Here is a 22,697-nt window from a genome sequence, read left to right as displayed (position 1 = left end):
GAAACAAACTTCATGTTTTACGTTTAAATGCTGCTCTTTAATCTGAGGTGTTTTTGACGAATCCAGATTATGTCTTAATCCTGAAGTGAAAACAACAAAAAGGACTTTTTTTTCTCCATCTTTATTTGATTTTATTTCTCTCTCTCTTTTTTTAAAAAAAGGAATGTGTTTTGAGTCGTGACTCAGGCGGATTACAGCTGATTTTTCCCCTCTCTCTCTGGATTATATGACCGTGTACATGTACAGGTTTATATAATAAGCAGCAGCAGCATGTACGCAGGACGCAAGAGGAGAAAACCTGTGCAAAGAGCGTGAGTTCTGTTTTTATTACACTTTTATTCTACTAGAAAAAAAAATGCATTTAAATGTGAAGAAAAACCGACCTGAAGTCAGAATTTATTTTAAAATCAGCCTCAAAAACAAGTTTCTTTATCAGTAAAACAACAACAATCTAAATATTTCGTTTAAAAAAACTGTTAATTTAATATTAAACAGGTTTTTATTTGTGCTGCAGGTTTTTTCTGGATTATTTAAGGCTTTAAACATGAACTCGTCTAAACACATTTAACAGTTAATGTGTAATAATGTGTTTAGTTTTTGCTGCTCATTTTCCTCTGACTCACTGAATCTGCGCCATTTTCTGTTCTTCACTCGTTTACACTGAGGTTTGTTTACCTTTTAAAACGTGTTTTTTTCATTCATTCACGACAATAATTATACGTTATACAAAATACACGTTTTTATATTTATAATAAAACAAATATTGGTTTAATTCGTTCGTATGAGACAAATAAACAACAAACACATTTTAAATTATTGATAATGAATTTAAAGCTGTGTTTTTGTGCTTTAATGTGACTAATGTAAAACATGAGGTTTATGAGGTGTATGATCATAACTGTGTCATTTATATGATGCTGCAGTAGATGATGATGATGATGATGATGATGATGAGGCCTTCACTGACCCTGTGTCAGTGTGAGGGATTTTTAATGTTGACACCACAGACTGATCTGTTTTCCTCCTCAACACTAAAATAATCCTAATCCTAATAATTATCTGAACATAGAAATAAACATCAGTGACATATTAGTCTTTAAATGAGTCTTTTCTGCATAAAATTCACTTTTAAACCTGTTTGTTGACATTTAATTCATACACGCTCCATATTTATTTAGTTTAGTTAAACGCATGTTAAATATTGTTCCTTTTTGTAGTTAGAAGTTCAGTCATTGTTTTTCTATAATGTAAATTATGTATATATGTTTATGTACATGTGTATATATGAATTTATATATGCATGTGTGTATATATATATATATTTATATATGTATATGTGTATATATATATATATTTATATGTATATGTGTGTATATGTATTTATATATGTATATGTGTATATATATGTATATGTATTTATATATGTATATGTATTTATATATGTATATGTGTATATATATGTATATGTATTTATATATGTATATGTATGTATTAAAATCCCTCAAATATTCATATTATAATACAGTTTATCTAAACTATGAATTATCAATATATATTAAATATTAGAAAATGAAAAAAGATGATGTTATATATTGTTATAATGACCTCATTATTATTATATTATGTTATATTTTACTGCTTTACGACGAACATAGAAGTCACAGCGTCATTCCATTACTGCCCAAGATGGTGTCTAAAAATATATATTTTAAACATAAAGTATATATTTATATATACATATATTAAGAGGGTGTTCCTTAGCAAGTCCTTACACTTTCATATCAAGCTCAAATCCACCAAAATCTGGGATAAAACCCCATAAATATATTCCTTTAATCCTTATATTTGTAAATATTATTCCCATAATCCTACCCTTTTAATCCCAAATTCGGTATGTATTAAATCATTTGTTACGGCACCTTTTAGTGAGAGGAACCCAAAGAAAGATCATACGTGTGATGGTGACGGCTGTGGTTCAGTGGCAGCTTGGGTTGTCTTCCAACTAGAAGGTTGGTGGTTGGATCTCCTGGATGCTAAAGCTCAGTGGTGGAATAGGCAGGACTGAGCAAAAATGGTAAAAACGGTTATCTGAAGTGTTCTTCATGGTCGTTTACCTTCTCTGCTCTCGTTCCTCAGGGTGAAGCCGCCGCCAAATGAAGGCTCCAAATCCAACCCGTCCAAACGGCACAGGGACCGGCTGAACGGCGAGCTGGAGCGTCTCGCCAGCCTGTTGCCTTTTCCCGAAGAAGTGACCGCCAGCCTGGACAAGCTCTCCATCCTGCGCCTGAGTGTCAGCTTCCTGCGCACCAAGAACTTCTTCTCTGGTAAACTCACGTGAATTAGTTTTTCGAGGAAGATCCACCCATTGGATCTTTTGTTACTTAGAATCTGAAGCGGGTCAAGGTTCCTGGCTGATGCCTTCAAAGCAAAATAGAGTTGTTCTTCTGTGAAGGTCTTCAGAAGCAGCCTGTGAAGGATGCAGCCTTGTACCTTTGGAGTACTACTACTACTGCAGATGGAGGATTCCCGTGCGAACTACGGTGTCCTTCACGGACTAAAAAGGACGCGGTTCTTCTTGTTTGTCCTAAATTCCGATAGGAGTGTTCTCCCCAATGTTATCCCATGATTGTACACTTAGAAAGTAGTGCTTTCAGTTTCTGAGAAGAGTGACCTCTTTAGGACCTTTGATAGATTGATCAAGTGTTACATCAACAGGATACGGCAGGTGGTTCTGTTGAATGGCCGTGGTCTTTGCTCAAATCCCTCCAGGCATTCCAAAGACAGTGTATTTTTTGTGTTGTGGGGGAGTTATCGTTGTGCGAGGATATGTTAGGGATATATCTGTCATATTTCTACCGATATCTGCACACACTGGTGCCCAGTATGTCTATCTGGGCCCCATAAGGGGTCGATTGCCCACCTCATTTTTGCCCATTCCTTTCCAGACTACCTGGGTACTAAGTGGGTATGGCCTTGGTATGGGCAAACTACGCAGGTCCCATGTGGTTTCAGTTACCTTGGCTACACGTGGGATGCCCATGTGGTCACACATGGGTTTGGCCTCCATGAAAACCATGGACTAACCCAATTGGGACTAGTATTGTTAGCCCGAATATCACCCTTTTGGTGGCCCAAGTGGACCTGGCTGGTAGTCGGTCACCTGTCAAGTTTGAATCCCTTGTCCCAAAGAGTCATCAGCCCTGAAATGTAGAGACGAACCCACAAAGAAAGAGAGCTCCACCTCACATGAATGATTTCATAGCAGGGAAAACGCTTTCAATATTTCATCAAGTCCTGGATCATACGAATGTGTGTGTGTGTGTGTGTGTGTGCTTGACGATGGTTAGAACGTGGAGTTTTTTCCTCGCCATCCTTTAAAAACTGTACACAGAAGCACCGGGAGGCGTCTCACGCCGACGCATGACTGTGTACAGTTTTTTTTTTTTTAATCTATGACGCGGAGCGAGCACGTTGTTATTTTAGTCGACGGCCTCTCAAAGAGAATGCTGCAATGCGGCCGTCAGATGCTCTTGAGAGCATGAATAATTGACCCTGGGAGTTTAAAGTATTCATGAAATGGAGGCAGAGCGATGTTTGTTTAAAGGCGGCGGCTTTTTTGGACGCGATACGGCAGCGATTGCTGAGTGCCTTTTTCAGTAGATTTAGCTGGCGCCGCCTCGTACTCTTGTTGCTGCTTTGTCCCTAAATGCGGCGGAAAAAAAACAAAGTCACCCAGGTGTGGAAGATTTGTTGTCATCACCCAGGTTATTATTCCCACTCGTGCAACATATGGGAGAACTCACCAGCCACTCAACCTGTCAGGGTAAATTATTGATGGTGGAGTTTCAGGAGTGATAGGTCAGAGCGGAGCCCACAGACAAACCTTCTTGTCTAACTGCATTAGCCTACTTTGTGGACAGTCGCTAAGTAATTAACGAGCTCCGGGTTCTTACATTAAGGAGCCGGCGACGCAGAGCCGAGCGCTCGGCGGCCCCCGAGGGCCCCGTCGCTCGGCTCTGCCCGTGTTCTAAGCCGTAATTTGTTGTATGTAAACAGTGCAAATCCTGCTTGTTAGAGGCATCTTAGGGCGGATGATCTGAGGGGGCGCTGACGTAGCTTCAGCGCACTGTGGGAAATCTGCCACGGCTTCAGCGACTCACTCAGTCAGTGTTTAGATGACAGTAAAGGAATAAGAAATTATTGTGTTGAGGGAAGGTCTACAGGACGGTGGTAAGACCTGCTAGCTATGATGTATGGTTTGGCGACAGTAGCACTGTCCTAGTCATAGAGTCAAGGTCGAGGAGGTTTGGGATAGGGATAGTTGAAGATGGGAGGACAAGAGGAAGACCACAGAGAAGGTTCATGGATGTTGTGAAGGAGGACAGGAGAGGACAAGATGGAGGCTGATGATTCGCTGTGGCGACCCCTAAAGGGAGAAGCCAAAAGATGAAGATTGCGTTGGTCCGACTAAAACTGTACTAATTCTATTACAGCTGGCCTGGGTTCTTTGTGCTTTATGCTCCACAGTGGAATAGCCTCCTGGTGGTTTGTAGTGGTTAGCACTCTTGCCTTTGCAGCAAGAAGACCCGGGTTCCCAGTCGGAACAAGGGTCTTCCTCCAGGTTCCTTTGGGTTCATCCGGGTTCCTTTGAGTTTCTTCAGGTTCCTCTGGGTTCCTCCAGGTTCCTTTGAGTTTCTTCAGGTTCCTCTCGGTTCCTTTGAGTTTCTTCAGGTTCCTCTGGGTTCCTCCAGGTTCATTTGAGTTTCTTCAAGTTCCTCCGGGTTCCTTTGAGTTTCTTCAGGTTCCTTTGGGTTCCTCCGGGTTCCTTTGAGTTTCTTCAGGTTCCTCTGAGTTCTTCCAGGTTCCTTTGGGTTTCTCCGGGTTCCTCCGGGTTCCTTTGAGTTTCTTCAGGTTCCTCTGAGTTCTTCCAGGTTCCTTTGAGTTTCTCCAGGTTCCTTTGGGTTTCTCCGGGTTCCTTTGAGTTTCTTCAGGTTCCTCTGTGTTCCTTTGAGTTTCTTCAGGTTCCTCTGGGTTCCTCCAGGTTCCTTTGGGTTCCTCCGTGTTCCTTTGAGTTTCTTCAGGTTCCTCCGGGTTCCTCCAGGTTCCTCCGGTTTCTTTGGTTTCCCCGATCCCCAGATTTGAGAATTAGGCAAAGTGACCGTGAGTGTGGACCTCCTGTGATGGACTGACAGGGTGTTCCCCCGCCTTCCGCCCTACGTGAGCGGTGACCAGCGTTGTCCACGACCTTCATGTGGAGGATAAAGCGGTAGAAGCTGGTGGGGAATAAAAAGACAGTAGCTCAATTAAGCGGCGTAGTTGTGCTACAACCACAGCTCTTTGTGCGGCTGTTCTGAAGAAGTGTTTAACGCCTGCAGAGACCCCCGTCTTCATTAAACATTAAAGTACATTAGATTTGCTTTGTGCTGTGCCGAAGTGTTTTTTTACTTCATGAATACCTCATTGCAGTAAACTTGAGGGTCTGTTGTACCCAAACACTACCAAGGCTGTGTAGCAGGAGTTGAACAAAGTCCCTTGCAGAGCTCAGTTAATCTGGATGACAGTATTATCCAGCCCAGCTGCCATCTTTGTTATTGTCTGGAGCCACAATGGGGCTTGTCCCGTTCAGCCTCAGTGTGAAGTGAGGGGTGTTAACCCTCTTAAAAGCAATAAAACACTGGGGAGCCTCCCAACTATCTCCTTAACTGCCCTTTTTTTAGATCATTTATTCTCCTTCCATGACGACACACGAGTGGAATATGGAGTCTGATCGAGTTTCTCTAACTTTTTGCGACAACTTTTCACCTGCAGCGTTAATATGGTCAGGAATAATCAGGTGTGGAGAATCACAATGATACGCTTGTTAGAATTAGTTCCATTCATCGCTGTGTGTGGCGATTTATTTACATTTATATCCAGAGAGTCAGATTGGTAATCAGATTACGGCGAAATGTGTCGTGAATATTTACACTTTGATGAGATATAGGTCTGTAATTTGTCTCGGAAACGGGCAGCCTGTGGCCAAGTAGAAGGGATTTGGGCTTGTGACCAGAGGGTTGCCAGTTAAAACCCTGGGGTTGCATTCTTGAACAGAAAAATGTGTTTTAGTGGTTGTATTTTATGCTTTTATGAGTAATTTCGAAGAAGTCCAGTGAGCCGGCTCAAATTCCTAATAAATGTAATATTAATTTTGATAATTATTCTCATTACAACCTTAAAAAAAACCTGTTTTATTCTTCGGTTTCTTCTCCTGCAGAATAATGAAGCTTTTTAGTCCAATGTGTTTTTCATTAATCTGTGTTTTCTTTACTCTAAAATCTTCCACTCGTCCTAATGACCGTGTTGTTTGAAGTGGTCTTTATTTTTATACCAGTCGGTGTATGACGCCATCGCTGAAAGTTCAACTTTAAGAGCCGTGGTTTGCTCTTCGTGGATCACAGTCGAGGGTTTGGTGCTGTGAAGGGTTTGTTATGGCATTTTTTGGAGGAAACTTTGACGAGATCCTGGACGACACAACTGAGGCGACGGGAACTCTGATGGGTTTTTCCTGGAAGAGTCGCCGCCTGCAGCCAAACGGCTTCATCCCACTGTTTTTTTAGTTTCTCCCTCTGCCCTTTCCTTCACCCCGATTCTTTTCTGGTTCATCTCTTTCTCTTTTCTGGAGTTTTAGTCTCAGGCTGCGAGAGGGGAAACCTGCGGTCACATGACCGCTGTTACGTAACCGTCATGGTGGATGGCCGTCGCTTCAGCGCGTCCGCAAAATGTAGAGTTTGCAATGATCACAGTGAGAGGAAATAAGGATTAATACTTTGATTTTCATCATGGATGCAGGATTGTTGTTAAACTGAACTGCTGCTCTAGAGAGACTCTAGAAATTGAGATTAGGAGAAATAATCCAGCTCCATTGAAGATTTTTTTTTTTTTTAGAAAAATTATGAACTTGTTGAAGTTCACAACAGTTTACAGGATAATCCAAGTTTAATTTACATTTTTACCTACATCTATCTAGCTTATCTAGCTTGTAGTTAGCTAGCTAGATGCTATAGCTAGAAAAGAGGTTTTCCTATCTATCTAAATACCTAGCTTCTAGTTAGCTAGCTCTACGCTAGAACTGCACTGACGCTAGAATCTATCTATCTAGAAATCAAGCAAAATAGCTAGCTTGTAGTTAGCTAGGTAGACCCTGGAACTGCACTGACATTAGAATGTATCCAACTAGCTAGAAAACAAGCAAAATAGCTTTCCTATCTATCTAAATACCTAGATAAATAGCTAGCTTGTAGTTAGCTAGCTAGATGCTAGAACTGCAAAAGATTATCTGTAATTAATTATTATTATCTATGTCTCTCTATATGTCTATTTAGCTGGAAATCAAGCAAAATAGCAATACAGCTAGCTTGTAGTTAGCTAGCTAGACACTTTATAGATAGATAAGAGGTTTTCTTTTAAATGTAACAGATTATTATCTATCTATCTATCTAGTTAGCTAGAACTCAAGCAAAATAGCAAAACAGCTAGCTTGTAGCTAGCTTATATACATGTAACATGTTATTTAATTAATAACTGAATTATTGATTAAATTAATGTTCAAACATCGGTGATGTAGCTTGGCATAAACAGAACAGTATCTATAATTTCTATAGTTGTGTTGTTGCCACTGCTGGTGCGACGTTGTAAGTTGCGTTATCTGATGTGTTATCTGATGTGTCGAGATATAAAATGTAAAAAAAAAAAATTCAAAACAGGGCCTCCCCCTTCCTCCACCTCCCTGTATCTGTACATACATACGAAAGGCTGAGCTGCGACGGTGACACCGTCAGTAGTGGGTCATCCCTTCATGACGCGACCCCCCCTTCCATCGTCCTTCCCCTACAGGGGCTTAGCCTCCATCCCCCACCCTCGCCGATCACGATACGGCACTGGGAGGAATGCAGGCCACCAAAGGGAAACCTGGTAATCAGGAGTGACCCCTGCACCTTATTACCCCGCCCCAAATCCCCATCACTCCACCTCCTCCACCTCCCATATCTCCATATTCACCTCACATAAGCAAATATGCAGCGCAGGGTGTGCGTGCTTTCCCCCTGCATTAGTGACCGCGTGTTCATGTTCAGTGTGTGTGTGTGTGTGTGTGTGTGTGTGCATCCATGTGTATGTAGTGAATGTGGGGGTGGTACATGTACATCGCGTGTTCATTTACTGCTGCGTTCTGTGGGGGTGGTGTGTGTGTGTGTGTGTGTGTTTATGTGTGTGTGTGAGTTGAATTCTATATTTACTCGCTGCTCACATTCACACTGTGGCAGAATAATTAACATCCAAACACACAGTAAGTCAAAGCATCAGTTCACATAAGAACTCATTTATGTTGACGTCGCCCTCCGACTGACTCGCTGTGTTGCTGCAAGGCAATGTAGGGAGGGGGGGGGGGGGGAATGTTGTTATTATTATTAATAATGTTCAGAGCAAAATAGTTGAAGCCAGAAACCAGAAGAATCTACCAACCACCGTATCTAGAGAGGTTTGGATCACTTTCTTAAAACCTTAAATCTGTAATTTGTTGCTTTTATTTAACAGATAAATGTACACACAAAAGATTTGTATTGTTTTCACTGAGAAACCTGAATTTATTTTTGTGTGTGACGCCTTCAACACACTCCAAAACAGTCAAACTAAACTAAAAAGCTAGCTAGCAAAAAGGTTCGCTAAATCTGTAAGTAAGTAAGTAAGCACCTTTCCCAGATACGGAATCTTCACAGGGCAATACAAGTAAAATACATCAAATACAAATTACTGTAAGATAGATAAGAGTTTTTATTTTAAATGCAACAGATTATTATCTATCTAGTTAGCTAGAAATCAAGCAAAATAGCAAAACAGCTAGCTTGTAGTTAGCTAGCTAGATACTTTTTAGATAGCAGGTGGGTTTTCTTTTAATTGCAAAACATTATCTATCTATCTATCTAGTTAGCTACGTACTTATTGCGCCTTAGTGCGCCAAAACGTGCCAATACCACTAGAAATATAGTCAGGATAATGACGTGGACGAAAGCTATATATGGGGCTTCAAAAAATGGCGGGAAAGTTATAAAAAAGGCTTTTCTGCGAGGTTACTTCACCAAAACCCTAAAGAGGAAACCCGTTGATTTGTATACTACGTAGAAGAAGTCTTTGGAAGAACTCCACGAGATGTGAACAGTGGACTGAGGGGGTAAATTTAAATGCTAGCACAGAAGATTCTCTTGGAAGAGTTGGGTCTTCAAGAGCTTGTTGAAGCGTTCGGTCGGTCATTCCAAAAGACTCCGGATTGACGACAATACAGGTAGTAGGTACAGGAAGTTACTGTTACCATGTTAACACAATAAATATAGTTCTACATCAGCGTTCGTGACTCAACAATATATCTCGAGTCGCTTAGATGACTCGGATAGACTCAGCAGAGAGCCAACCAGTGACTAATAGCCCTCTCAGCGTGAAAGTAGAAGTAATTCTTTGTTTTGGTGCTCATCCTCACCGCCTGCAGTCTGACCTCATCCTGGCACAGGTCCAAAACAAACCACAGCACTTCCTCCTCCTCCTCCTCCTCCTCCCTTGCAAAACCAGTTAAGGGCCATGTGGGAGGGGCATTTCCGATAATCGTCAGCATTTACGCCGTAGCTGAGGACGTCCAAACGTCAAAGGGTTCTCCCCCTCCTCCCTCACACCGCCTAATACGCTGGGATAACGTCGTCCAAATATAGAACTGTTTCATGATTCAGGCTCCTGCCATTGTTGTCCCATGTGATCCTGAGCTTTACTGCAGCGCTCTAGCCATGGTTTCCCGCACAGATTGATTTGTAAATTATGCTTCAGGACAATCCAAACACGGGGATTCAGTTCAGGGAGGTTGAAATTCACTGACGGTAACAGTTCAGGTTATCGGTCCGTCAGGCAATCGAAATCCCTAAAAAGTCGCAGCTAAGAAACCAGGGCGAAAAAAAAGATAATCCAAATTGGGCTAAATTGGACTAACCAGTGTGGAGATCTAGTAGTTTGTTGACTCCGCCATGTTGGCAGGAAAACCCTCTGCAATCCTGGAAGGCACCAGTGCCGCTTCAGAGGATGCTGTGCACTTTCAATCCGCAAAGATCAAGCAATTTATCGCACAACCTGACAGACTTAACGTATCTTGACACCTGGACTATTGGATTATTCCAGATTTGCATTTGTATCCAGACCATCTTATACAACTTCCCCTTCGTCTTACCACGGAGAACATTGAGACATTGCAACAAAAGCGCGTCAAATAAACGAGATGTTGGATTCTGTACCTGATATGAAGTGATCACACGCCGAATTTTACGTTTACTTTGAGTACTTGAGTTTTACGGCAGCGATCTACCATCTCTCAGGATCTTTGGCGATCCGGTAAAATGGTCCATGTTTGCTGCCAACATGGAGATGTTCTACACGGTCATGCATTCGTACTCAATAAGCAATTTCTTGCCAGGTGTTTGCCCCTGAATTTTTGTGTTCTTTATGGTCCCCAATGACCAAAAATGAGACCACCGATGCCACCAACTGCTTCAGTTTTTGGCTGTTTCTTTGTGCACAAACGGCTGAATCACAACCTTCCTGGGAAAATTGGGTTATCTCTGCACGCTGCTGCTGCTGAAACTTTGCTTCCCGATCCCGAGGCAGCTGAAGTATGACAAAGTGTCTGATTTTCAGGGTCGCTGCACGTTTGTCAGGTTGGATCCGTCAAACGCTGACGCAGATCGCGTTTCGCCGTCGGGTTCCAGCATGGGGCCCCCGAGTGAAAGGATGTTGACTAAAGCGTGATCATGACATCCTCCTTGAAATCGCTGCTCTGCTGCCACAGTACTGTCCGTGTCAAGTAATATCAGTGTTTCAGTGTTTTGATGTATATTATTGTTGTTCGCTAACTTTAGACCTCAATTCAGCCGGTAGCAGGAGGGTTTATATGGGAAAGCCAAGCTGTTCTATTCAACGTGCCGGGGACCGCCTGTGGGTGATTGCCGGAGCGCTATTATTCCACATGTATGTGACGGCAGTGGGAATGTTAATTCTTCATTATGTGCCCACTGAAGCTCGATAACTAGATCTGCTCTTTGTCCTCCTCTGGCAGTACAAGGGGCTTTGTGTTGGCCCACTTCTTCTGGCTTTATTATGCTGCTGCTGCTGCTGCTGCTGCTGCTGACGCTGCTACATGTACCTGTGGTTTGTGAGGCTTAAAGTGCAATCACACGAACACCAAACCAAACGCTAGATCAATTTAATTGGGGCTAAAATCTAGTGAGGTTGGCCAAAATCTGTCTTTTAGCACTGCTGTAGAGAGTCGTGTAGCTCTGTGTTGCGCTGAAGGTCCTGCAATCTGTTGTTAGGGTCGCTAAATCTGACCTCTGACCTCCAATAACATGTTCCAGTCCGTTAATTAAATGGTTAAATTCGGGGGTGGGTTTTTCACCCCTAAAAAAGGTCACACGTCTGATGCTACAAACACGTCAACTTAGCGCTAGTTAGCGCTACGTTTTCGCTCCAAATGAGGACAAAAGAGTTGTTAGTGTTAACGGAAGTTGTTGTCGTAGCTAGGTCTACGGACGATTCCTTACGATACATGTGGAGACGTCCTGGTGCTTTGCTACGCGCTAATAACGTAGCTTAAACACCATTGGTTTTCTTGTCATCAACGTTCACGGTAAACAGGGGTTAGAGTTTGGTCAATGTGTCGCTCCAATCAGCAGTTTCACCGTGTTTACGATTAGCCGGCAGTAGCTTCGGGTTAGCGGAAGGCGCTAACGTGTAGTCGTGCGACAGTGGCTACAACCACAACACTGTTTTTTCCCCCCCTCTAGCATCCCTCGGGTCGAGAATGTGTCGTCGTTGTTCGATAATTTAAAAATTGGAGATTAATTGGTGGCGTTAACTCACTTCACTCTTCGCTTCCTTATGTAGCCTTTATTTAGGCCCAAAATGGCCGCCTCTGTAGCGCTGACTTAAAAAAGCTAATTCTGGTGTAATTATCGTTTAACTTAACCCAAATTAAATACTAAATACACACTGTGTCTTGAATGTGTTTGTTTGTTAATCAATTCTCGAGCACCTCGTGTCGATTTGTAGGTCACGAACGCCACATCTTAGCATCTTAGCATATCCGCCATATGCGACCGGGCGCCAACGCCTTCTCTTCGACCACTCGGTCGGATTACGTCACACACTCCGTCTAAAAGTCGATCCAAGTGGGTCTGTATGGGAATAAGGTCAGGGTCTGGTCTGGTGGGGGGGGGGGTGTGGGGGGGCTGTGGGGGGGCTGTGGGAGGTGTCCGAGCAAAGCTGTGTCTCATGTGAAGGTGCAAACCTCATCAAACTCCCTCACACATGAGGCCATATGCTCCCCCAGTGTCTGCGCTGACGCTCCTGACACCCGCTCCGCCCCGGCGATGGACTCCTTGTTGACCCCGCGATGCAGACAACAAAAGGGACCCTGACCCAGAACCCGGTCAACCCATCATGTTATCCTTCACCTCTGGACCTCTGCGGGGGGGTCAAAGGTCATCGCGGGTCACGGCAAACCAGATTAATGCGCTTGACCGCCGCTCTCTTTCTCATGACATCGCCCTGCAACTTCTTCGTCGACTGATTAAACATCTTACGTTCAAGGAAGATTCTCTGTCACACTTACAGCTGTAGTCTGTCACGTTTGGTGATTTTCTTCTTTCTTTTCTTGCCTCTGTTTGATCTTTGTGAACAGAAACGATGTCATTATTATTATTATTATTATTATTTGTTTGCTGTGTCCTCAATCAATCAATATCAGACCTGACTGAGGGAGCGTTTGTATGTATACACCAGCAGTGCAGGAGTAGGCGGGCGGGGACAAGATGTGTTGATTTTTTTCTCAAACTGCTTTGCAGTTTATGAAATGTTGACTTTTAATCTCATAATAACAACTTTTTTCTCATAATTTCAAGTTTTAATCTCATAATTTCGACTTTTCATCTCATAATAATTACTTTTTATCTCATAATTTCGATTTTTAATGACATAATAATGACTTTTAATGACATAATAATGACTTTTAATCTTATAATGACTTATTATCTCATAATAATGACGTATTATGTCATAATAATGACGTATTATGTCATAATAATGACGTATTATGTCATAATAATGACGTATTATGTCATAATAATGACTTCTTATCTCATAATTTCAGTTTTTAATATCATAATTTTGACTTTTTATCTCATAATAATGACTTTTTATCTCATAATAATGACTGTTAATCTCATAATTATGACTTTTTATCTCATAATTTCGACTTTTTCATTTCATAATTATGACTTTCTATCTCATAATGACTTTTATCTCATAATTTCGACTTTTTGTCTCATAATTTTGACTTTTAATCTCATTATAATGACTGATTATCTCATAATAATTACTTTTTATCTCATAATAATGACTTATTATGATGATTTTTCTCATCATATCTCATTTCGACTTTTAATGTCATCATTTCGACTTTTTAATCTCATAATTTCTACTTTTTCTCTCATAATAATGACTTTTTATCTCAGACACAGACTGAAATAACAAAACAAAACAATATCTGATTCACAAATGTGATGTAAAATACTTTGAATCGTCTGAATTTGGCGGTGAATGAGACTGAATGAGAGTGAATCAGATCAGCCTGTGATGAAAGTTTAATGAGCTGCGAGTTGAGCTCTGCAAACATTATCGCAGGACTGAAGCTCCTCTCCTCCTCTCCACAGTCACCCTGAACGGAGCGCCTCCTGCTGGTGTGAACGATGACGACGGCGACAACAAAACCGCAGCGGGGTCAGAGGCCAAGATCCCCGAAGGCGAACTGTTGCTGCAGGTCAGTGTTGGCATATGAGCGGAAATACGATAACTAGCGTCACTTAAACACTTTTGTGAGTCTAAATCTGCACGTTTTCATGGACATTTCCAGTCAGTTGAATGTTATCCATTCTCATTTATGAGTGTGCATTTGTGTTTGTTGACGTGTTTATTCTCTGAAACGTTGTGCTACCACAGGAGGACACGTGTGCACTCAGCGAGCTGGAAAATCCTGCACCAGCTGCTCATTCGTTTAGCATGCCGCGAAAACCTTCTGTCGTCATCCACAATTGAATTTAAAAACCCAAAATCCAAATCAGTAATTACGCCGTCGTTACGCTCTGAGCGTTCACTTGCATTTTGGGAAAAGAAAACCAGACGGTTTTTGGAATGTTTCTGGATAGTTCGAGTGAATCGGGCTCTGAGTATTCCCAGCGAAAACCACACACATTACACAGCTGAACAACCCACTCCTAGCATTTTCATTTAACGTCTCGCTAATGCTACGTCACAGCCATTAGCATAACAGCTGTTAACATCTGGCAAAAACGTTCCAAGTGAAACAGCATCATTATTTTACTCCCCAAGAGCTGGAAAGTAGCGTTATTTGCTTAATTTTTTTGCTAATTACGGCTGAAATTAGCATGCTAACTTGTGCTAGTGCCAAATCTGCCCTGAAGAACTAGCCGCTAACAGCAGCTAACTAACTTCACTTCATTGATTTTGACCCACAGGCTCTCAACGGTTTCGTGTTGGTCATCAGCTCCAGCGGAACCATCTTCTACTCCTCTCACACCATCCAGGATTACTTAGGATTCCACCAGGTGTCGTAATCAGCATTTAACTCCACTCTTTCTTGGTGTTGGTGTCTTCTTGCTTTTAGCTAGGTGGTGGTGTCAAAATATTGATTTGGTGATATTTTGTCGTCATTCCTCGACACAAATGTGTTGCTAACAGCTTCATACGTCACATAAGTGGTAAAATGACTGTATCAGACTAATATTTAACGATATCGGTAGATAATCAAGTTTATTAGCTTCAGAACAAAAGGGAAACTCATGATTTCAACTTTTTATTTCATAATTTTGACTTTTTATGTCATCATTTTGATTTTTTATGACTTTTTATCTCATAATTTCCTCTTTTTTATCTCAGAATGTCGACTTTTTAATCTTGTGAAATTACTTTTTATCTCATAATTTCAACTTTTCATCTCATAATATCAACTTTTTATCTCATAATTTCAACTTTTTTATCTCATAATTTCAACTTTTTCATCTTATAATAATGAATTTTTATCTCATAATTTGAACTTTTTTATCTCATATTAATGACTTTTTAACTCATAATAATGACTTTTTATCTCATAATTTCCACTTTTTTATCTCATAATTTCAACTTTTTTATCTCATAATAATGACTTTTTATAGCATAATATCAACATTTTTTCTCATAATTTCAACTTTTTTATCTCATAATTTCAACTCTTTATCTCATAATTTCAACTTTTTATCTCATAATAAAGACTTTTTTTCTCATAATTTCCTTTTTTTTTTATCACATAATTTTGACTTTTATCTGAGAGACAAACTGAAATAACAATTTACAAAAAAAAACTGAAATTTGCTTCAGAAACTTGACTTTTCATAAAATGCAACTCAAGAAACCTAAGAATCCTTGAAGCTAGTACGTAGCAACGTTTCAGCAGCCACTGTAAATGCAGTCACAGGCTAATTTCCTTCCTTTGGTTCCTTCTCTCAGACCGATGTCATGCACCAGAGTGTCTATGAACTTGTCCACACCGAGGACCAGCAGGAGCTCAGGAGAAACTTGCACTGGGCGTTGAATCCTCCTCCTCCTCCTCCTGCCGCAGCTGCTGCTGCCATTAGCCAGCACTCTCCACAAGGTGACTGCTGTTCTTAAATGAAACGCACACTGGAGATATCAGGTCTGCAGAGTCAGTTCAAGCATTAAACTGTAAGACCATCCTCAGGTCAGGTCACATGACCCCATAATCCCCATAAGTGGTCCCAGGTCTGTATTTGGGTTCTAAGATGCTTATGTCCCCACTCCCACAGCTCAAAGCATCATTGATTTAAATGACACACGTTGTAAATATGGAGCCTTACACTACACTTTACTGCTTTGTGAATAAAGGTAATATAATCCATGCCAACAAAAATGTTGTGCTTTGTTGACCGCAGAGATGGAGACGGACAGCGGCGTGTCGTCCGTGGTCACCTATAAACCCGAGCAGCTTCCCCCAGAGAACTCGTCCTTCCTGGAGAGGAGCTTTGTGTGTCGCTTTCGCTGCCTGCTGGACAACTCGTCCGGCTTCCTGGTGAGTTAAAACAAAAGAGACAGGAGATGGATTTATTGAGACTGTAGATCAAATCCCACAAGATTACCATCCCCAGACTATTTATCTCATAATTATGACCTTTTTATCACATAATTTCCACTTTTTTATCAAAATGTTGACGCTTTGTCTCTTAATTTTGACTTTTTATGTCATAATTTAGATTTTTTTTAACTCATAATAATGACTTTTTATCTCATAATTTCCACTTTTTTTTTATCTCATAATAATGACTTTTTATCTCATAATTTCAAATATTTTATCTCATAATAATGACTTTTCATCTCATAATTTCCACTTTTTATCTCATAATTTCCACTTTTCATCTCATAATTTCACATTTTTATCTCATAATTTCAACTTTATCTCATAATTTCAACTTTTTTTATCTCATAATTTCAACTTTTCATCTCATAATTCCCACTTTTTATCTCTTAATTTCAAATTTTTATCTCATAATTTCAAATACTTTATCATAATAATGACTTTTTATCTCATAATTTCACATTTTTATCTCATATTTTCAAATATTTTCTCATAATAATAGACTATTTATCTCATAATTTCAACTTTTTTATCTCATAATTTCAAATATTTTATCTCATAATTTCAAATATTTTCTCATAATAATGACTATTTATCTCATAATTTCATCTTTTTTTATCTCATAATTTCAACTTTTTAATCTCATAATTTCAACTCTTTAATCTCATAATTTCAACTCTTTATCCCATAATTATGAGATAAAAACTTTTGGTTTTATGGTCTAATACAGTATAATGAAGTGTTCTTGGGAAGCCCCCTCTTTCAGCTTAGTGCACCAGGCAATTGCCTTCTTTGCTTTACCCTCTCCCCTGCTTGAAGCTGGGGAGAGGGTTAGGGTTAGGGTTAGGGTACTTTAAAATGAGAGTAGTGTATTCCTGTCAGAAATATGCAAGTATCCAAAGCATCTTCAAACATATGGATTGAAATCAGAGATCTGCTGAAGGCTGGAGTAGCAGTCGTCAAAGCAACCCGAGCAAAACATGCAGAAATGTGGGATATTCTCTGTGAAATATGCCAGCAATCAAATATTTTGTGGTAGCCATAGAAACTTGTCAGTCAGAGTTCTGCATTTTTTTTTTTAAGCGAGTTTATGAAAAACAGCTGCGCGTGTGTAAAAGTGCCTTCATTATTCCTTCTCTGCGAAGGCTCTGAACATCCAAGGCAGGCTCAAATTTCTGCACGGACAGAACCAGCGGCAGGACAATGGCGCGAAGGCCCCGCCGCAGCTCGCCCTCTTCGCCATCGCGACGCCTCTGCAGCTGCCGTCCATCCTGGAGATCAGGTCCAAGAACATGATCTTCAGGACCAAGCACAAGCTGGACTTCACGCCCATGGCCTGCGATGCAAAGTAAACGAAACTGTGGTGCGACAGACAACGAATGCTCTTTTGAACGTTTCCCCCAGACATATTTAACAACTTTTAACTATCGTTTTGAACAGGGGGAAGATAGTGTTGGGGTACACGGAGGCGGAACTGCGGGTGCGGGGGTCCGGCTACCAGTTCATCCACGCAGCAGATATGTTGTACTGTGCGGAGAACCACGTCAGAAGTAAGTTGTGTCACCACGTCGAGAATGTAGAGTTCGGTGGTCATGAAAGGAAAACTATAGAGGTGTGACAACTCTTGTTGATGTCGAGGAGATCCCTGTTTGAACCTGGTCAGAGTTCAGGCAGCCTTTCAAAATGTAATCCCGCTGGATTATGGAGCAGATTGAGCAAAGCTGCCAGAAGAGAGTATAGGCCCCCCCCCTGCAAATCCAGTGCATGAGCAAACGCATCGGATGAGATGATCCTTTACCACACCAGTGAACACAAACATCTCAAAGATCAGGTATATCACTGGTTGAATCAAACCATGAAGCAGCAAGGCAACAACAGCAACGGTTCTGCAACTATAATCCAATAAAATATTGCATATATCTATCCTTTTATGCTTTACTATGACCTATAATGTATGGATGGTAAATAAAAGGCCTAACTTTACTGTGTACGCTCACATCTGGAATTCGAATTTCTAGCTTCCCACCAGTGGCTCTGGTCTTGGTCCTCGCTAAACTAAAGTGATATTAGTTTGCTTTAGCTTCTCCTAACTGCTTTTTGTTCCATTCCATTTGCAGTGATGAAGACCGGAGAGAGCGGCCTGACCGTTTTCAGGCTCCTCACCAAGGAGAACCGCTGGAAGTGGGTTCAGGCTAATGCCAGGCTGGTGTACAAGAACGGCAAACCGGACTACATCATCGCCACCCAGAGGCCTCTCTTGTACGTTCCCCGTTTGCTTCTGTTGTGTCTTTAAAAAAACCAACAAAACTCCCGGCGTCCCTAGCGTAATCCCGTTTTTCCTGTCGTTCTAGGGATGAAGAGGGTGGAGAACATTTGCGTAAGCGCTCCATGCATCTACCCTTTACCCACGCTACAGGTGAGGCTACGCTGTACCAGTGCGCGCATCCCATCGGGTTCGGAGATGGAGGCCTCGATAAAAATGGCAGTAAGTCGAAGAAGAGTCGCACCGAACGGCTGATCCAAAACGGTCTGGACCCCGGCTCCCTCCTGGGTGCACTCATGAGTCAGGATGAGTCGGTGTATGTTTGTCAGCCTGCACTGGAGCCCAAAATGTCCTTCCACAGTAGCTTCTTTGCAGAGCAAATGGGCTTCTCTGACCCCGAACCCTCCAGTTTCCACCGAAGCTGGGACGAACAGAGCAACGGCTTGCTGGACCCGAGCATCGCGGAGTCAAACGCGGTCTTCGATCCACTGCTGACCACGCTGGATTCCCTTTCCTTGGAAGGCCAAGTGGTCGGGGATGCGGCACAGGCCGGCTGTTCGAACGGTGAGCTGTTTGGAGCTCTGGAGGGGTTAGGGCTGAGCGCGGAGGACCTGGAGCTGCTGCTGCTGGACGAGCGGATGATCAGGGTCGAGGTGGACCCTGAACACGTGCCCACTCTGGACGACCTGCTGACAAACGACGAGATCCTATCGTATATCTACGACTCGATAGAGGGAAGGATTGATTCCGCGGATCCCCACGACGGAAAGGTGCCTAGTGGTTCGGCCACGGCGTTGTCGCATCCTGAAAGCAACCCCACCGATGAACCTAATGTTCAAATGCAGTTTCCTCACCACAAGCCTCCTTTGCTGGGCCAGGCCCCCATCGTCCAGCTGTCCCAGCAGATGCAGCAGCATCTCAACATGCGGACAAGGAAAGTGGCGAACGACTGGGGCCAGCACAGTGACCATTTAGCTCACACGGCTGTTAGCAGCGAGCTGCTGGGGCAGAATCCGCCTCTTTCTAACGGACAATGGTCAACCCAAGACATTTTAGCTAACGTAGGGATGCAGCGGGGTCACTGTAACGCCACACAGACTGTTTTCAACGGTAAGGCCTCAGAGTTGGGCGGCGAGCGTCATCAGCAGCTAGCTCATCAGCACTACCTTCAGCAGCAGAAGGCGGTCAACATCAACGGACTGTGCGGCGTCTCCAGCACAGAGCATTTAGCCGGCAAATCCCAGTGGCAGGGCTACGGATTCAGCGAGAGTCTGGGCAGAAAACCTCTCGCAAACACCTCGCTAGATTCCTGCATGGATTACGGCATGGCTGGGATTAAAAGCACAGACTACACCTTCAGCGGAGGCGGCTCGTTTAGCGGGAACGGGCAACCGCACGGCTCCGAGTCCACGATTCCGTCCTTCCACGGGATGAACCACAAACAGCAGCAGCAGGAGCAGATGCCGGTTCCTTTGTCGCAGGTCATCTCCGGACTTTCACAGTGTCCTCCGCCCAGCAGCGCCTCCCTGGAGCAGATACTCGGTGTGAGCAAGCCCTGCCGGCAACTGGACCATTACGGCAATTTGACCTCGGAGATCCCTCATGACAGCAAGGTGAGGTTGTTGAAGTTGTTATGATTTTGCTGATCACTTAGCTAAAAAATACCTTATGTTGAGAAGTTCACGTTGGACCTTCAGGGACATGAAACCATGAAATACTTATCTATGGTTCTGGAACCTTGAAAACGACGATAGTCAACCACTCCAGTGGTGCCTTTGGTTTGGTTCTTCTACAGTTGCATCAGTTATTTGATAATTAACCAATTCCAGTTCCACTTTCTCAAAATAATCCCAAATATGTTGTTAAATTTAATGCAATGTCTCGAGATTATTCAAGACCTTCATCTTCCAAATGGCTTTTTGGAAGTGAGAAGCCATCTTCATAAGTGGGTTGTGTTCAATTTGGATCGTTTTGCTTCCCATAATTATTAACAGTGTGTGAAATGTGATTAAATAAGTGCAAGTGGTCCAATTTCTGAAAGTCTTGAAGATGCCAGAAGGTGGCAGTGGTGTTCCCAACATCTATTTATTTAGCCTTATTTTATTCCACATTTAAAGAACTGCGAAGTAAACTCACAAACTAAACTTAAGTTAAGCTAAACAGAGTACCGTCATCTGCATAACATACAGTACAAGCCCACAACTACTGATTTTGAAGTATTTTGGCCGATTACACGCAGGAATTGAAGCATTATACTGTGATTTTTCACTCGTATCATAACCACATACACCACAGTTTGAATGACCTGCCCGAAGCAGCTGATCCAGCATAAACTCCACGGCCACTTTTAACTTGCTCATTCAGCACATCACTGCGTTTTATAACATCACTTCCAGCTCTCTGAATGCATGATTTCCTTCACCCCTCTCTGCTGCTCGTGTGCAGATGGAGAACGACTGCTGCGTCCTGAACGCCCCGACGTCCTACCCCGGAGCCTGTGCTCTGCCGAATGGAAATGGAGCGGCGCCCTCTACTGTCCAAATGCCAGGCGGTGAGACTCTGCCGGGCCTCCCCGACCCTCCAGCAACCGGCTTCTACCTCTGATCGATCGACTGACCTGGACCAGCCTTATGAAACTAGATTAAACAAAACTGAATAAACCTATTTTTATTTTTATTTTTATTTCTTTTTCTTTCTGCAGGAGAAGGTGAGTCACGTTATCACACGAGTCTTTTGTTTACAATAACGCAGTGAAGAGGTGAAGCACGATTTTTGGATCGTTTTGGAGTCATTTTTTCAACGACTCACCGTTTCTTTGTCTCATTTCCAATTTTTGCATGTTATTAACATCGTTGTCACGGCTGATGAAGGCGATTAACATGATTTTAAGCTGAATTTCAGTCTTTAATTTGAGTTTTACACCATTGGTTGGACAGAAGTGTCACATTTGAAAGAAAGAAAACAGAATTTTCCGACATAGGAATCAATTTTGTTTGTGGGAAAAGTCAATAATCGAGCATTAAATCTGCTTTATCTTGTATCTGAATGCACGGCACAAACACTTCATCCCCCGTCTGTGTCAATCCAGGTTTTTGGGATTATTTTATTTCTTTTTTTTTGGTCATGCAACATGAATGTAATCCGCCGGCGTTACCTCGTCGACCATCGTCAACAATGAGATTATTTCATAAAATGTTTGAAAAACCGATTACGGCTCGAAATATCCCGCACTTTATTTCAAGCGCCAACGTAACGCAGACGTATAGTTCTTTGTTTGTTTATCTTTGAAGTTTTATTTGTTTAATTTCGAGGTACACTGAAGGTTGTACATTCATGTCCTCATAAGCACAAAACTCCTGGACAACGTCATCGAGTCACCATTTTTATCGTTTTATTCCTCTCGACTTTGGTGATAACGTTGAAAGTCTTGGATCTCTGGATTTCCTTATTATGATTCTATTTTTTAATAATTTTAATAGAAGAGGTCACCTAGTTTTTAATTTACTGTGTTTATTTATGTCTGACAGCAAGTTAATAATCTGGATTTGTTTTGAGGTTAATGTGTGAAACGGGTTTTTGTATAAAACTATAAAATTTGTAAGAATATTCCACCTTTTTTTCTGGTTTAGCGGTGGTTGCAACAAAACCTTTTTTAACAGTGAACTGAAATGACAGGAAAATCAAAGCCATTTGTTTGTACACTGTAAAAACAAATCAGTCAAAATTGGTCAATTTTAGTTTGAATTTGTGTTACCAACTAATTTTGCTCTTTTTTTTACAGTAAATCAAACCATAACAAAGCCACGCCCACTTTTATTTGATTTCGTTTTTTTTGTTCACTGTAAAAAAAAGTCTGCAAAATTAACAAAAAAATTACTTGTTTGCCCAACCAAATTTTTACAGTAACGACCTGTTTTTATTTTATTTTGTTTAGATTTTTGTTCACTATAAAAAAACATCCGCAAAATTTCAAAACTTTAAATTGGTAACAACAAAATAAATAAATGATAATTATGTTTCAAAGGGTAATTTATGAACATATTTATACTTAATTTTTTTTGTTATTTTTAAAGTGAATCCACACCCAAAACCAGACAATAACCCTAATATTTTTCAGAGGGATTGAAAACTCGTCCATTTTGTTGTTTTTGTTGGTAAACCAACAGA

The 22,697-nt window shown here is 41.7% G+C and overlaps 1 protein-coding gene across 1 annotated transcript; it reads left to right on the top strand.

The window, feature by feature from the left end:
• Positions 1–270: 270 nt before the first annotated feature.
• LOC310938380 (aryl hydrocarbon receptor-like) lies at positions 271–21,134 on the top strand (the record flags this gene model as incomplete). Its single annotated transcript, XM_083902873.1, has 11 exons — positions 271–311; positions 2,137–2,324; positions 13,776–13,882; positions 14,598–14,687; positions 15,625–15,769; positions 16,068–16,204; positions 17,413–17,615; positions 17,708–17,817; positions 18,385–18,526; positions 18,619–20,143; positions 20,976–21,134. The coding sequence occupies 11 exons, from the start codon at positions 271–273 to the stop codon at positions 21,132–21,134; spliced, it is 2,847 nt and encodes a 948-aa protein (XP_083758999.1).
• Positions 21,135–22,697: the final 1,563 nt, after the last annotated feature.

The sequence above is a fragment of the Microchirus variegatus genome (assembly GCF_963457635.1).
Source record: "Microchirus variegatus genome assembly, chromosome: 16".
Lineage (NCBI taxonomy): Eukaryota > Metazoa > Chordata > Actinopteri > Pleuronectiformes > Soleidae > Microchirus > Microchirus variegatus.
This window is presented reverse-complemented; position numbering and strand designations above follow the sequence as displayed.